Source organism: Drosophila willistoni, assembly GCF_018902025.1.
Source record: "Drosophila willistoni isolate 14030-0811.24 chromosome XL unlocalized genomic scaffold, UCI_dwil_1.1 Seg141, whole genome shotgun sequence".
Taxonomy (NCBI): Eukaryota; Metazoa; Arthropoda; class Insecta; order Diptera; family Drosophilidae; genus Drosophila; species Drosophila willistoni.
The window spans coordinates 10699758-10713041 of NW_025814052.1; the positions used below are offsets into that span (position 1 = coordinate 10699758).

At 38.9% G+C, this 13284-nt stretch overlaps 2 protein-coding genes across 2 annotated transcripts; one reads left to right on the forward strand and one right to left on the reverse strand.

Annotated features, from left to right (window-relative positions):
• Positions 1 to 515: 515 nt before the first annotated feature.
• Positions 516 to 2554, forward strand: LOC6641504 (circadian clock-controlled protein daywake). The gene is made up of 3 exons (XM_002064040.4): positions 516 to 696; positions 1739 to 2231; positions 2293 to 2554. Exons 1-3 carry the CDS (start codon positions 531 to 533, stop codon positions 2489 to 2491), a joined length of 858 nt encoding a protein of 285 aa, XP_002064076.4. The 5' UTR covers positions 516 to 530; the 3' UTR covers positions 2492 to 2554.
• A 59-nt stretch (positions 2555 to 2613) lies between these two features.
• LOC6641177 (period circadian protein) lies at positions 2614 to 6825 on the reverse strand. Its single transcript, XM_023175352.2, has 8 exons — positions 6684 to 6825; positions 5621 to 6597; positions 5202 to 5558; positions 3548 to 5145; positions 3238 to 3480; positions 3039 to 3179; positions 2781 to 2970; positions 2614 to 2711 (listed from the first exon to the last, which is right to left on the reverse strand). Exons 1-7 carry the CDS (start codon positions 6773 to 6775, stop codon positions 2899 to 2901), a joined length of 3480 nt encoding a protein of 1159 aa, XP_023031120.1. The 5' UTR covers positions 6776 to 6825; the 3' UTR covers positions 2614 to 2711; positions 2781 to 2898.
• Positions 6826 to 13284: the final 6459 nt, after the last annotated feature.

The window sequence follows — 13284 nt, forward strand, 5'->3', positions numbered from 1 at the left end:
TTTTTTATTCACTTTTAATTTATATTGCGGAAATTGTGAATGAAATTGAATATCCTAGTATTTAACATGATTAAATGGCGTTCGAATTCAATCAGTTATAGATTAACGGTGCCAGGTTGTAATATTCCATTAATAGCATTTATCTATCCATTTGTGTCGTCGTATATTAAGTTGTTTATCTATTTATTACTATAGTTATTACCCTGCATGGGAAGTATTCATCGATCGATTGAATCCAATCTTCAATAAGAGACACCCTTTTTAGCATTTACATGTGTAAAGTACGGTTTGACTAACTGAAAACAAATAATTGTCAGGAATTGCGGGCTAGAAAACTTATTGAAACTTGTTTTTTTACATTTGATTTATTGGTGATTCGTTGGTTGATTTTTTTTCATTTTTTTTGCAGTTTAGAGTTTAGTTTAGTGCAATGTTTGACTTATTAACTATTTGTTATTGCTGCGGTTGCTTTTAATGGACTCTATAATTAAATCAAAAAAATAAAATAAAATACACGATGACAAATAGAAATGACAAAGAACATGGAGAAGGTTGCCCATAAATACATCGTGTGCTTAGTTAAAGTCAGTCAGTTGCAAATTAAGGAGTCGGCCAAGATGTTGTGTGTTAAACGTTTCGATTTTGTGTTAATAGTCTTATTTGGCCTATTGGATTTAGACCATGGCAAACAGTTTCGTGAGTGTTCGGTTTCAAAAGAAATATAAAATCATTATATATACATCTATTTTTTTTTTTTTAATCGTGTAAAAGGACACTTAATGTCGAAATTTATTTTTTTTGTTTGAAAGAAACCCAGCTTAATATAAAAGAAAAGAAAGAAATTATGATAAAGGAAATAACTTTAATCAAAAAATGTATAGGTATATTAATAAAAAAGATAAGAGACAAATTTCTCTATCCAAAGCAATCTTTTACACAATTCTCATAAAACTTATGATTTGTGAATTTAGTCTGCATAGAATGAACTACAAACTATTATATTTAGCCAAGGATTACGGGCAAATTTATTGACAAGCGGGAAAAGATTTGAAATTCCTGTGTCCTATTGGTGCACTAAATCTATTAAAATATAATTTATTTATTTATTTACGTCAACTAACACAGCAGTCGACGAAAAAGCTTAAGCTAAAGACAGATAGTAATTAATTGAAGAAGATAGCTTAGCTATATACACAACTAAACATCCCCGACCCGGTGGAGGTGTTTCATTTGCATAAGGTGCCAGCTAAGCCCCGATTCACAGCCAATGTGGTCAGGGATGAGTTGCAGCCAATCCAAGTCCAGAATATTTTCATTGGTTTCGCTGTAGATGGTTAAAAAGTATAGCGCGAAGAGAAGTGACAGAAAGATGAGGAGAAATTAGGTGAGAAAGATTGTTAAAAGATTGGCAAAGAACACGAAAAGGTTCGTGAAGAGAGTAGTTAGTCAGACATCTACTAAGGTGAATAGGAAAAAAGTTTCTGGTCCGACGTGAGGGAACACAAAAATATAGCGTATCTAGTTAATTAGTAGAAATGACTTATAATAGATATATATCATTAGTAAAGTTATAAGTCTGTTAAATTTGATTAATGTCGAATAGCTATTTAAATTCCTTCCAAATTTGTTTTCGATCGAACTACTATATGGCAAGAGTTGGCTCCCACAGAGAGAGAGAGAGAGACTCTATGTGGGAAAATTAATCAAATTTAATATTCCATGTTTTTTATATCCACAGCTGCTCCTATCAAACGTTGTCGTATGGATGATGAGGCATGTCTAGTTCAACAGGGTGAAATGTTCTTTAAAACCTTTAAACATGGCATTCCCGAACTTGGAGTGGACAGCATTGATCCCCTTGACCTGGGTACTCTAACAATTGATAGTGGCGAACAATCGGCATCACTTCAATTCAAATTGGTTTTGACCAATGCTAAATTATATAATCTAGGTAGTTCGACTAGTGTAAAGTCATTAAAGGGTTTCATCAAGGATCCCAAGAAAAATCTTAAATTGACCCTTGTTATATATGCTCCTGAATTGGAGCTGCATGCTCAATATGATGTTAATGGCAAAGTTCTTATATTGCCCATAGTGAGTAAGGGTAATGTGATTATTAGATTAAAAAAAATGACGGGTAAATCACGTATCATTGCCGAGCCGCAGAAACGAGATGATGGCAAAACATATCTCAATATTATTGACTACAAAACGGTGTCCAAAATGGAGGGGTATGTCTTGAAGATCGATTTGTCTATATGGTTGAAATCTATTTTCTCACATTTTTTACAGTGGCCACTTTAATATGTCCAATCTGTTCAATGACAATGTCGAGTTAAGGGAGAGCACATTGAAGGTACTCAATGATGAGTGGGAAGCCCTCGCCATGGATATACAACCCAGAATTAATGAAGCGTGCGATCGTGTCTTAAAAAAAGCTTTACAACGTTTTTGGAATGATATACCATATGATGAATTTTTTGAAAACTAATAAATCGATTGATATTCAGTTCTTATTCAGTTTTATTGCCTTCTTCACGTGGCAACATCGAAATCCTTTGTTTTTCTTTTCTTTATTTTTGTTATTAGAATCAAATGTTATTCAACTAATAAACAAATTAGATTTAGTATTGTTTTTTTTTTTTTTTGGCAGAAGTTGCATGTCTCCAAAGTCCGATAAGTTGTTTTTGTTGGTTTGTACGGTCACAGATCTAAAAAGATATTAAGAGACAAACAAAAGGATGAGCTTTAATCGTTCAGAAAGGGGCGAACGGACCTACACAATGCTCTGGTTCCAGTTGGTTGCTAAGGTGAGGCAATCCGATCTTATCGAATGTCATCTTCCATGACATTATGGACCTGATTGTTCACATCTGTCAGCAGCAAGTGAGGTGTTTGCTATCCATGTCCATGCTGGGTTTGATCCTCTTCGGGATGTTCGACAATCTTATTATCTGACTGATCTAGGGACTGCATTATAGAAAATGTTATAGGAAATTGTATCCTAATTTTTTTGGTTTTTTATATGGGACTCATACTTTTAATTTGCGATGCTTGGCATCTTTATCATTTTCCGGTGGACTCTCTGATCCATCTGTCGTCTTTATAAACGATGAGTAGAACGATGAGAAACTGGAACCGTCCATATCATCACTATTACCATTACTGTCGGTATATTTCTGAGAAAATGGTTATTGGATTAACAGGATGAAGTCATCGTGCACGATTGGTAGTTACCTTTAGGGTCGTGGCATTATTGTTGCAGGGCTGATCTAATGTAAAGTCACCCATGGTGGGGGTAATGGGTGAATCGGGTACTTCCTTCTTGGATGTATCCGAAGGAGCGACATTTGATCCCGTTTCCGCTTTCACCGATGTGGCTTGCGATGAGGGACGTTGCAGTGGGGCGGGAGTGATTGAATGGAAGGCTCCTTGGGTCTTGTTCGTCGCCGTTGGAGGTGCCACCATAACCGGTTGGGTCTGCAAGAGGGAGAAAAATTCGATTAAATTAAATCAACAAGATGAGGCCGCATCTAAAATTGCTTACTGTATAGACATTCTTGCTTGCCTGCTCCGGCAATTGCATGGGATTGGCAACTCCTGCAAAGGGTACCGGCTGGTATACCATAGCCGTGGCTGCTGCCGCCGCCGGATGTGTGTAGAATAGTGAGGGATGGGGATACATTACGCCGGTCATGTACTGCAGCGGCATGGTAGCGGCTGCCGCCTGTGAGGTGCTCGGTTTTTCGGAACTACTGTGGACATGGGCATGCTTGTGCGGTCGATTGGGATTGGTGTTTGTGCTTGATGGCGAGGAGGCTGCTATGGAGGCGGGTATGTAATAGAAGGTGGGAAACAGACTGTGCTGCGGCGAGAAACTACTCGGGGGAACGGCCGTGTGACTAGAGAGGACGGATGTGGGTGTCGTAATACCCACTGAGAACGGTGGCCATAGATTGATATTCTGGGTGCAGGGTAATCCACTCTGTGTGTATTGGTTAGTCGATGGTTGGCTGTTGTTACCATTGCCACTGCCAACATTTCCATTGCCACCAAGGCCGCTACAACTGCCACCACCACCGCCTACACCGCCTCCTGCACCGCCTGCAGCAACACCGGTCGGACCTTTATTCTGGGACGCAGATGATGTATGTGTGACATCCAGAAATAAAGGCAAACCACCACCACCACCACCACCACCTCCACCACCACCACCTCCACCAGTGTTAAGGGTCAGCTGTTGTTTGGGCTTATTGGCCTCACCCTCCCATGAATGGGAACCGCCGCGTTTTATGCCATGCCCATGCCCGGGACCCGGACCACTATACTCCAACATTTTCATAGCTTCGTTGGCCGATTTCTTATTCTTGTCGCCACTCCGGCCACGCGATTCGCGATGCTTCTTTAGCATAAACTTTTCCATCTCATCGTTGTGCTTATTTAGCAGCGATTCGGTAAGAGTAACGGGCGGTGCGGCTCCACTCCCGGTGCCATCGGCGCCGCCACCACCGCCACCGTCTCCAGAATTTCCGGTGCCGGATGTGCCAGTGCCGGCATTACTGGTATTGGTCACACTGCTCATGTGTAAATTGCTGCCAGTGGTAAAATTTCCCGACGATCCACTGCCGCCGCTGCCCTCAAAACCTTGCACCGGACTGAGAGTGCTTCGCGCATCCTCCCCGCGGGCACTGCTCACATAGGAGGACTCCACTTTCGGCGGATCGAGCTCCACGGGCGCGGTGACAGGCTTGCTGTTGAAAAAACGCAGCAGGTTCTCGTTATAGTTTAGTTGATTGTAGCTGGGTGGCGTCTCAGTGGAACTCTTACTGTCATAGTAGTCGTGATGTGGCGAAATTTCACCCAACATCACACTATCCCTCTCGGACACCGTCAATTCATTCTCGTGCGGTAGGTCCAGCTTGAGATCGGCCCGTGTAACCTCGTCCATTAGTGTTTCCATGAAGTTGGCCAATGCCTGACAGCGTCGCGACACCTCCTGCTTAACGGTGTCCGAGGGTCGTGATACAGTTTCCGCCAACAATTTGACAATATCCTCCTTAATGCGGGCATTCCGATTCTGTGCCTCCTCCGAGATCTTTGGTTTGGCACTCACAGATGTCTCAAAGACATTGCATAGCTTTGGACCTGAACGAAAGTCGTATCAATTTGAATATATTTTTGGAATATTTTCAGATACTTACCCTGAAAGACACGATGATGGCCCACCACAAATTCTAGCTTACGCGACCAGGGATTCACAAAGCTCGTCCATTCGGTTTCCAACAGGACAAAGCAACCGTTCTGGATGAGGAAACGATATGGTTTGCTGCAAAATGATGCTCCCGCTGTTTGTCCCTTTTTCATCACCGTCTCATAGGTATCCTTCATGACCGGTAAGTCCTCGTGATGATAGAAATCCATTATGGATCGCCCAATAAGATCTTGCGGTAGATAACCCAATGCACTAACCGCTGCACTATCCACATGGGATATGATGCCAGTGGCCGTGTGACGTATAGCAAATTTCGGGCTCTTTTGTGAGAGAATTTCATCGGGAACTGCAAATGGTCGGGGGTGGGTTAGATCTTCTACAGCCTTCTTCTAATCGATTCTATCTTACCTTTGTAACTACTCTTAATGGGTGTGGCACATATGACCAATAGCATATTGGTGCCATTCGAGACCATATAGTTGTCGGGGCGAGCCTCTTCGGGAGCTTCACGGAATGTCAGTCCCAGACGGAATGGTTCATAGTTAACCGCTCGGCCAATAACACCAAATCCTCCCGAATTTAGGCCCCGATAGCGACGCAACATTACACAGAAGGTGCTGCGGGCATCTTTGGGCATGCATCCACGTGATTCTGCGATCGGAATGCCCGTTGTTATTTGGCTGGCAAATGTGGCACGATCCTTGTGGTGCACAAAGTCAATAAAGGATCGCCCTAGCCACATGTCGCGCGGGAATCCCAAAACGTCTGATATACTTGGCGTTGTGTAGAGCACTATGCCATCGTGCATGGAGATGACACAACAAAAGCTCTCCTCTTTGGGTCGCTCCTGGCTCGGCTTAGTGCCAGCCGATTCCAATTTGCCTGGAATGAGCTCACTTGTTTTGTCGGTGCCAGCACCAACAACTGAACAGCCACCGGCAACAGCGCCACCACTAGCTCCACCCACACAGTCATGACCCGGTCCAATGCCCGGCGAAAGAGTGGTTACAATCGGTGTTGGTAGAGGAAACTGAGCAAGTTGCTCCGATTTGTTTTGATCCTCATTTTGCTCTGTCTCTAAAAGCTGTTCACTTAATTGCGTTTCGGTGACCACCAGAGGCTCGCCAAGTTGCTGGGTATCCTGGAGTTCTTGTAGTACTTTTTCACAGCCACCATTTGCTGGCAATGGCGACTCTTCGGTGCCCTCCAATGAGACTGTTGTTGCTGTAGCCAGAGCTATGCATTTTGGCTTCTTTTTCTTGCGCGATTTCTCCTTATTGCGTTTAATGATCATGTCACTGCTGCTGGCCTGGGTCGATGGTTTCCCTCCATATCCACTGCTACCCGATGAATGACTGCCGCTTAGACGCGACTTGGAGCTACCACTGAATGGCACAAGCCACAAAAAAAAAAAAAAGAAACTAGATAAAGTCCCCAATCAAATACCCTTTTTTCGGTTGGGGTTACAAACCTGCGTTGAGATTGACTGTTGCTGCAACTGTTCGAGTATGCTGAGTCAGATACTTTGGTATTATGAGTGGATTCTGCCGATTCGCCCTCCATTTTATCCGTTTTTCCAACGTATTTCAGTTCAGTATTTGATATATGTAATGCTAAATTGTTATGAAAAACGAAACATTTTAGTAACTTACCAAGTGAGAGTTTGAGATATGTATGTGATTCGATCAAAAAAAACCTAAACCATTACCTCTGACTAAGTCACATTTTTAAGATAAAGTATTAACTTTTAAATAACTCTTGATAATGCTATCAATTCTTAATTAAAATCATAAATTAGATAATTATTAGTCTTGTTAATATTTGTACAAACATCTGATACAAAAAAGTTTTCCAGAAATCACAGCTAAGGCGTTAAGTCGTTGTTCAAATAGCATACTTTTACTATGTGTATTAAATATTAGTTTTTTGTTTAATTAATAACAACTTATTGGCATTTTGTGTACAGATTTTTATCTGTGCAACTAGGAACCACTTTTGAACTACAAAACAGTTTTAAAAGCTGTTTAAAGTAATTGCATATTGCATACTTTAAGGGGAATAATTTCCCCCTACTGATAGTTATTTTGCCATCGATTTATATTTCAACTGCATAAATACTTCATTATTGAATATTTATGTATATATGTATGATAAACCATGCCAGAATGTGAAAATAGTTGTGTCACGTTTTATGTATATTACATGGGAGTGGGCAAGATAGAGAGAGAGAGAGAGAGAGAGAGAGTGTTGTCATAGTTTTTGCAACAGGTTTGCTTCTATCGAAAATAACCCTTTTGGCCTCCCCCACTCGACGATAATAAGGCCCATCACCAGCCAATTAATCGCATGCACAGTTATTGCATGCCCACCGGGTATATTCAAAGTCGATAGTTGAATTTCAAATTTACCGTTCACGTGCAGTTGCATGACGTCGTTAAGATGCCTCGTTAGCCTCGTAGCTTGTCATTGTGCTCTAAGCGTGCGTGCGTGTGTGTTTGTGTGCGTGAGTGAGTGAGTTACTGACTGATTGAGTGGGAGGCTGCGCAAGCGAGTAAATGAGTGAGTGAGTAAGCAAGCTTTGAAAATAGTTCTGTTATTCTTCGTTATGCATATGTGTGTATATGAATGCAAGTGCTTAGGTTTACTTTTTTGCACAGTGTAATGGGTTCTTTTAGCTCTCGGATGAAATCTGCTGACTTAGCAGCGTCATAATCGGTCGGTAATGCTTTTACATAATACCATATTTCCTAATAAAGCATTTTTTTTCATTTGGCCATGTCCACACACACACACAAAGACACCCAAAATACATTCAAACACAGAAGCCATTGTAAATAATTGACAAAAGAAAGTAAATGAAAAAGAGAAGAGGGAAAAAGCAAAATTTGGATAAAAAATAATGATTTTTAGGGCGCAATATCGGGGATAATGAAAAGTTTTGTAGATTATTGAATTTAATAATTGATTTACATTCATTCATTTCCAAACCAAACCAAAGTTTAAATATTGTAAACCAAAGAATATATTGATATAGAGGTGAAACTTCAATAAATGTTCTGACTCATATGTATTTTTACGTTTCCAATACTAACTTTTCCCGTTTATTTAATAATATTTATTTGTATTCTACTTTAAAACCCATTTGAAAATCAAATGATTATGAGTGAGTTATTTTATTATTCATTTGACCCATGCGGCGGATACTTAATGCTTTGTAATAAGTTTACATTGAATTTAGGTAAGTTCAACGAATTCAAATTATTGTGTAAAGACAATAACAGACAGATGTCTTGAATACATCCCTAAGTCTAAACCATCTGGTTTATGGTCTATTTTGTTTTAACAACTTTGAATCGATGGTCACATGGACAAAAATATAGTAAAAAATGTGTATAACCCAAACTTAAGGAAATATATAAATTGAAAGATGAAATCAATTTATTATATTTGGTGACCCCTATGAGTTTCTAACATATGGTGACCCCGATGCATACATACACATATGTATACAATTGCATGGTATTCTTGTGTTTTTAAGGAAAATTACACAAAAAGCTTGTATACTTTAATTGCATTGTAAACTATTTTGTTGTTTTTATTAAACAATATTGTTGTTGTTGTTGTTATTGTTTGGGTGCATTTCGTGCAACGTGCTTGCTAGCCGGTGAGCAAGCATTATCTTTAGTTCTCCATCTTTTTCACTCTCTATCTCTCTTTGTCTCTCTGCTGTTCTCTCTGTGACAAGGGCAACACTTAATAATATACACTATAACTATGTGAACTACGTTACCGAACGATTGTTTATGTAAGTGTTGACTGCGTTTATTATTGTTGTTTATTTTTTGCTCACTTGCACTCACTCTCACTCTCTCTAAGAGAAATATTCCGTATTAGTTATATAACTTAACTTGTTTACGTAACTTGTTTTTATTAATATTGATTTTATGTCTCGATCTTTTGATATTTCTTTGTCTTACTTTTCACTTTTTTGTTGTTTTTTGTGCAATATAAGCACTTGTGTTTTTTTCTCTCTTTCCACTGAACGAACGAAAACACAAAAAAAAGAAATTCTGTTTTTTCTCGGTCTCGACTTGGAGTCTATTCGCGACCTACTTGTTGAAAATTCGCACAAATACTGAGAGTTCTGACAATGAGTACTGGGTAAGGGAAAAAGCGCATTGCGCCGAGCCATAGAACTGACGACAGTCGCACACACACACACAAAAAGAAACGTGCATTGAGTTTGTGTTATTCTTCGGCTATTGCCGGCTTCGGAAAATTGTGTTGTTCGGCTTCTAGATTAGTTTAGCTTTGTTTACCGTCTAGTCGACTCATCAGATACACTCTCGAAAAGGAAGATAGTTTCTGGCCCAATGGGCTAAGACGTCCCTCTTTTGGGATGTTAAAAATAACCATTTCTTAAAATACGCCGTATCTGAGTTACCCCCAATGGCATAATTTTGGGGTTTTGGTTAAAAAGTTTGTTAAGGGGTTCAAAAATTGTGCGAACAACCGTGTTACTAGAAGTAAGTGGGTGGTTAAAGGAGTGAGTTTCCTTCCCTCAATGTGTTAGTGGGTGTGCGTGTGTAAGTGTGTGTGTGTGTGTGTGTGTGTGTGTCTGCCTGTGTGCGTTGGCTAGGCACGTTGGCGTTGTTTTTCATTAGAAATATTAAGAATGAGCTGTGCGATTTGCTTGCCACAACACAGACTCTCGAGAGTCACGCACCAAAGCCACGTGAATTGAAGTCGGTCGCCATTTGCCACATACATACGTAGCTTTAGATGGACCGATTTCGCAACAGGCATTAGTCAGACATTTGTAATGAATGAATGCAAAGAGAGATAGACAAGGGGACACAGAGAAAGAGAGAGAGAGAGAGAGAGAGTGAGAAGAGATACGGCTAAAACTCTCTTTGTGCGCACTGTGCTTAAAATAGTTCACACAGAAACATTTCGAGCAATATAAAAACAAATAAAATCCAAAAAATAGATGCAGCCTTTTAGGCGCCTTCACATTATGACTGATTAGTTTCAAATTGTGTCAAAATGTTTTGAGGGAAAACTCAAAGAATATATATGTACATATATTCGATACTCACCTAATGGAATCGATGGAGTGGCTAATGGAAAAGATCTTGAGTGCTCTGTACAAAATTTTGTAAACTTCAATTTCAAATCTTCATGGTCATCCGCAGATTTGGGGCGAATAAGAACTGTGTGGGCCATTTATTAGTTGATTTTGAAGACATATTTTCATATCATCAGGAATGATAGTAAAGGAAACTCCTAAATATGTTATTTTTATACCCTTGCAAAAAGGGTATATTAATTGTGGTCAGAAGTGTGCAACGCATAGAAAGAAGCATTTCCGATCATATAAAGTATATATATTCTTGATCAGCATGACGAGACGAGTTCAAATAGCCATGTCCCTCCGTCCGTCTGTCTGTCCGTCCGTCTGGATCAACGCAAACTCCTCCTAAACCGTTAGAGCTACAGAGTTGAATTTTGCATGTAGGCTTGTATATACTGCAGGGGTTGTATATCTCGGATTCAGCTGGATCGGACCACTATATCATATAGCTCCCATACAAACGGCAAAGTCACGAACAGTGACTTTTCTCAATAACTTCGCTATTTTCTGAGCTATTGTCGTGAAATTTAATATTAATGAGTTTATTATACATATAAACGACTATGCCAAATTTGATAAAGATCGGGTAACTATATCATATAGCTCCCATAGGAACGATCGGTGGAAAACAGTGACTTTTGTTAATAACTTCGTTATTTTTAACGTGATTGCTTTGAAATTAAACATTTGTTAGTTTAATATATCTGTTAATGACAGTGCCAAATTTGATAAGGATCGGGTTACTATATCATATAGCTCTCATAGGAACGATCGGTGGAAAACAGTGACTTTGATCAATATCGTCGTTATTTGCTATGCTAAGATTGCGTTTTTTAGATAAAACGTTTTTCCACTTTGATGGCTATATCACAAAAAAGGGACAAGTATACCAAAACGTTGCTAGAAGAACGATTCGATTTCTAATCGAAGCTATATAGATGTTCCTTATAATGCAGGAAAGTTCTCTCAATCTGTAGAGCGAGCTAATTTAAGAGACAAAAGATATTATGAGAAATCACATGTGATTTCTGCATCTTTATGGGTAAGACTTATGCAATTCACTTACTTAGTTACCAGGAAGTCTTTAACAAGCAAGTGCTGATCATTTATATATATGTATAAGTATATATATATATATACAATATGCATTTTTTTCCGATGATCATCAAGTAAAACGTCATGATTTTTCCGGTTAAAAGACAAGGCACACATGAATTTCACAGGCATAAATTAAGTTACATGGCAGCTTTTAGATGGCAACTAAATGGCACTCCATTTCAGTTCACGTTCCGTGTCTTTTGTCACCGACACCGAAAGGGTCCCCCCTCCCTCCCTTACAGCTAGATGAAGCCCCCATACACACACATAGTTGGTTGGGTGTAGATTTGATATGAGACGCCGAAGAAGTTAGTAAAGCATAATGACAAAACAAAGAGAAGAGAGACAATGGCAAGGAAAATATATGCTTGGTTCACTTTGATATGGGTTGGGTTAGGGTTAAGATTGGACTACGTTGGCTAGTGGGGAGGGGTAATGGGTGGTGAGGGGGGCTGGGGTGGGGAGAGGCGGTAAAGGGAACTTTGAGGTTTTCGGATTGGGCCTTCTGTTCTTAATTTCAGCTGTCAAGGCATTTCAATCTAATGACAATTTTTACAACTAAATTTTTGTTGTTTTTGGTTGTGTGTTTGTTACATGTTTATGCCACAAATTTAACAAGAATTCATTTAATGGGTTTTAATTTTCACTTAAAGTACAACAAAAATTGGTGTAAAGAAAGATATCAAAACTAAAATAAAGTTCAGCGAATTGCGACACATTACCGGCAAACATTTCCGGTTCATGTTTAGGAAATAAACATGTTAAAAATATATATTTACTTATAAACTAATTATAATAAACATTAGTTCTATAAATAAATGTAGATCTTGAGGGGCTCAAAGAGTTTTAAGAATGCTTTTTAAGATATGTTTTGACTCTGATCTAAAATGTTTTTTTCTTTCGACGATCCTTAATATACTTCACTTGTGAAGTCTTTAGGGATATCCTCTAAATCCGCTCCTGATGAGATCTCAATAAAATTCAAGAACAAAATATTCAGCTAAATAAACCGTTTTTAATATCATTAATGTTGAATTAATTAATAAAATATAGAATATTAATTAGAAATTCGACAATAAGTTTCTAGATATTAAATAGAAGAAGTTTACAAATCAATTGATTCTAATTTTAATTGGAATTGCAACTATACACTAAAATAGGCATCATCACTATAAATAAGCATCATCATTATCTAAAGTATTGCAATTATATGATTGAATTTCATCTGGGCAAACCTCCACACCCCCTCTTAATTATGGTTTATCCCCCTTGGTTTACCTTAACCCCATGCATTGACCCTAAGCTGGGAACTTTTAGTATATGTAATTAAAAGTCATGAACATGCTGAATAATCAAAACTCTAAACGCCAAATGGCTCGACTCTTTTTCTGTCTGTTTCCCCATACGAATTCAGTGTATTCATACATATTTAAGTATGTTGGAAAATTGCAATTTAATATATGTGCATACTTGGGTATATGAAAATGCAAGCCAGAGAGATTCACAAAGCAAAATTAGTCAAAACTAAAGACGGCAATTTTGATGAAAGAGAAGCAATTGCCGGCATTACTTGGAAATAGACTAGAAATGTATGTATGTACATACATATATATGTATAGTAGACAGATAGACTTATGTATATATACATATGTGTCAGGGAGTTTGGTAGTCATGAGAGATAGAGCGACCTTTAATGGTGCCATTGTGTGTTAAACAGTCCCCAGACTTCGTTTGGTCTGATTGTGAGTTTTAAGTCTTGATCCAAGTTTGAGGCTGAAGTACTACCAGCAGAAGCACCACCAACACCGCCAATGGATGCGTCGGTGGTGGCAATTTCTCA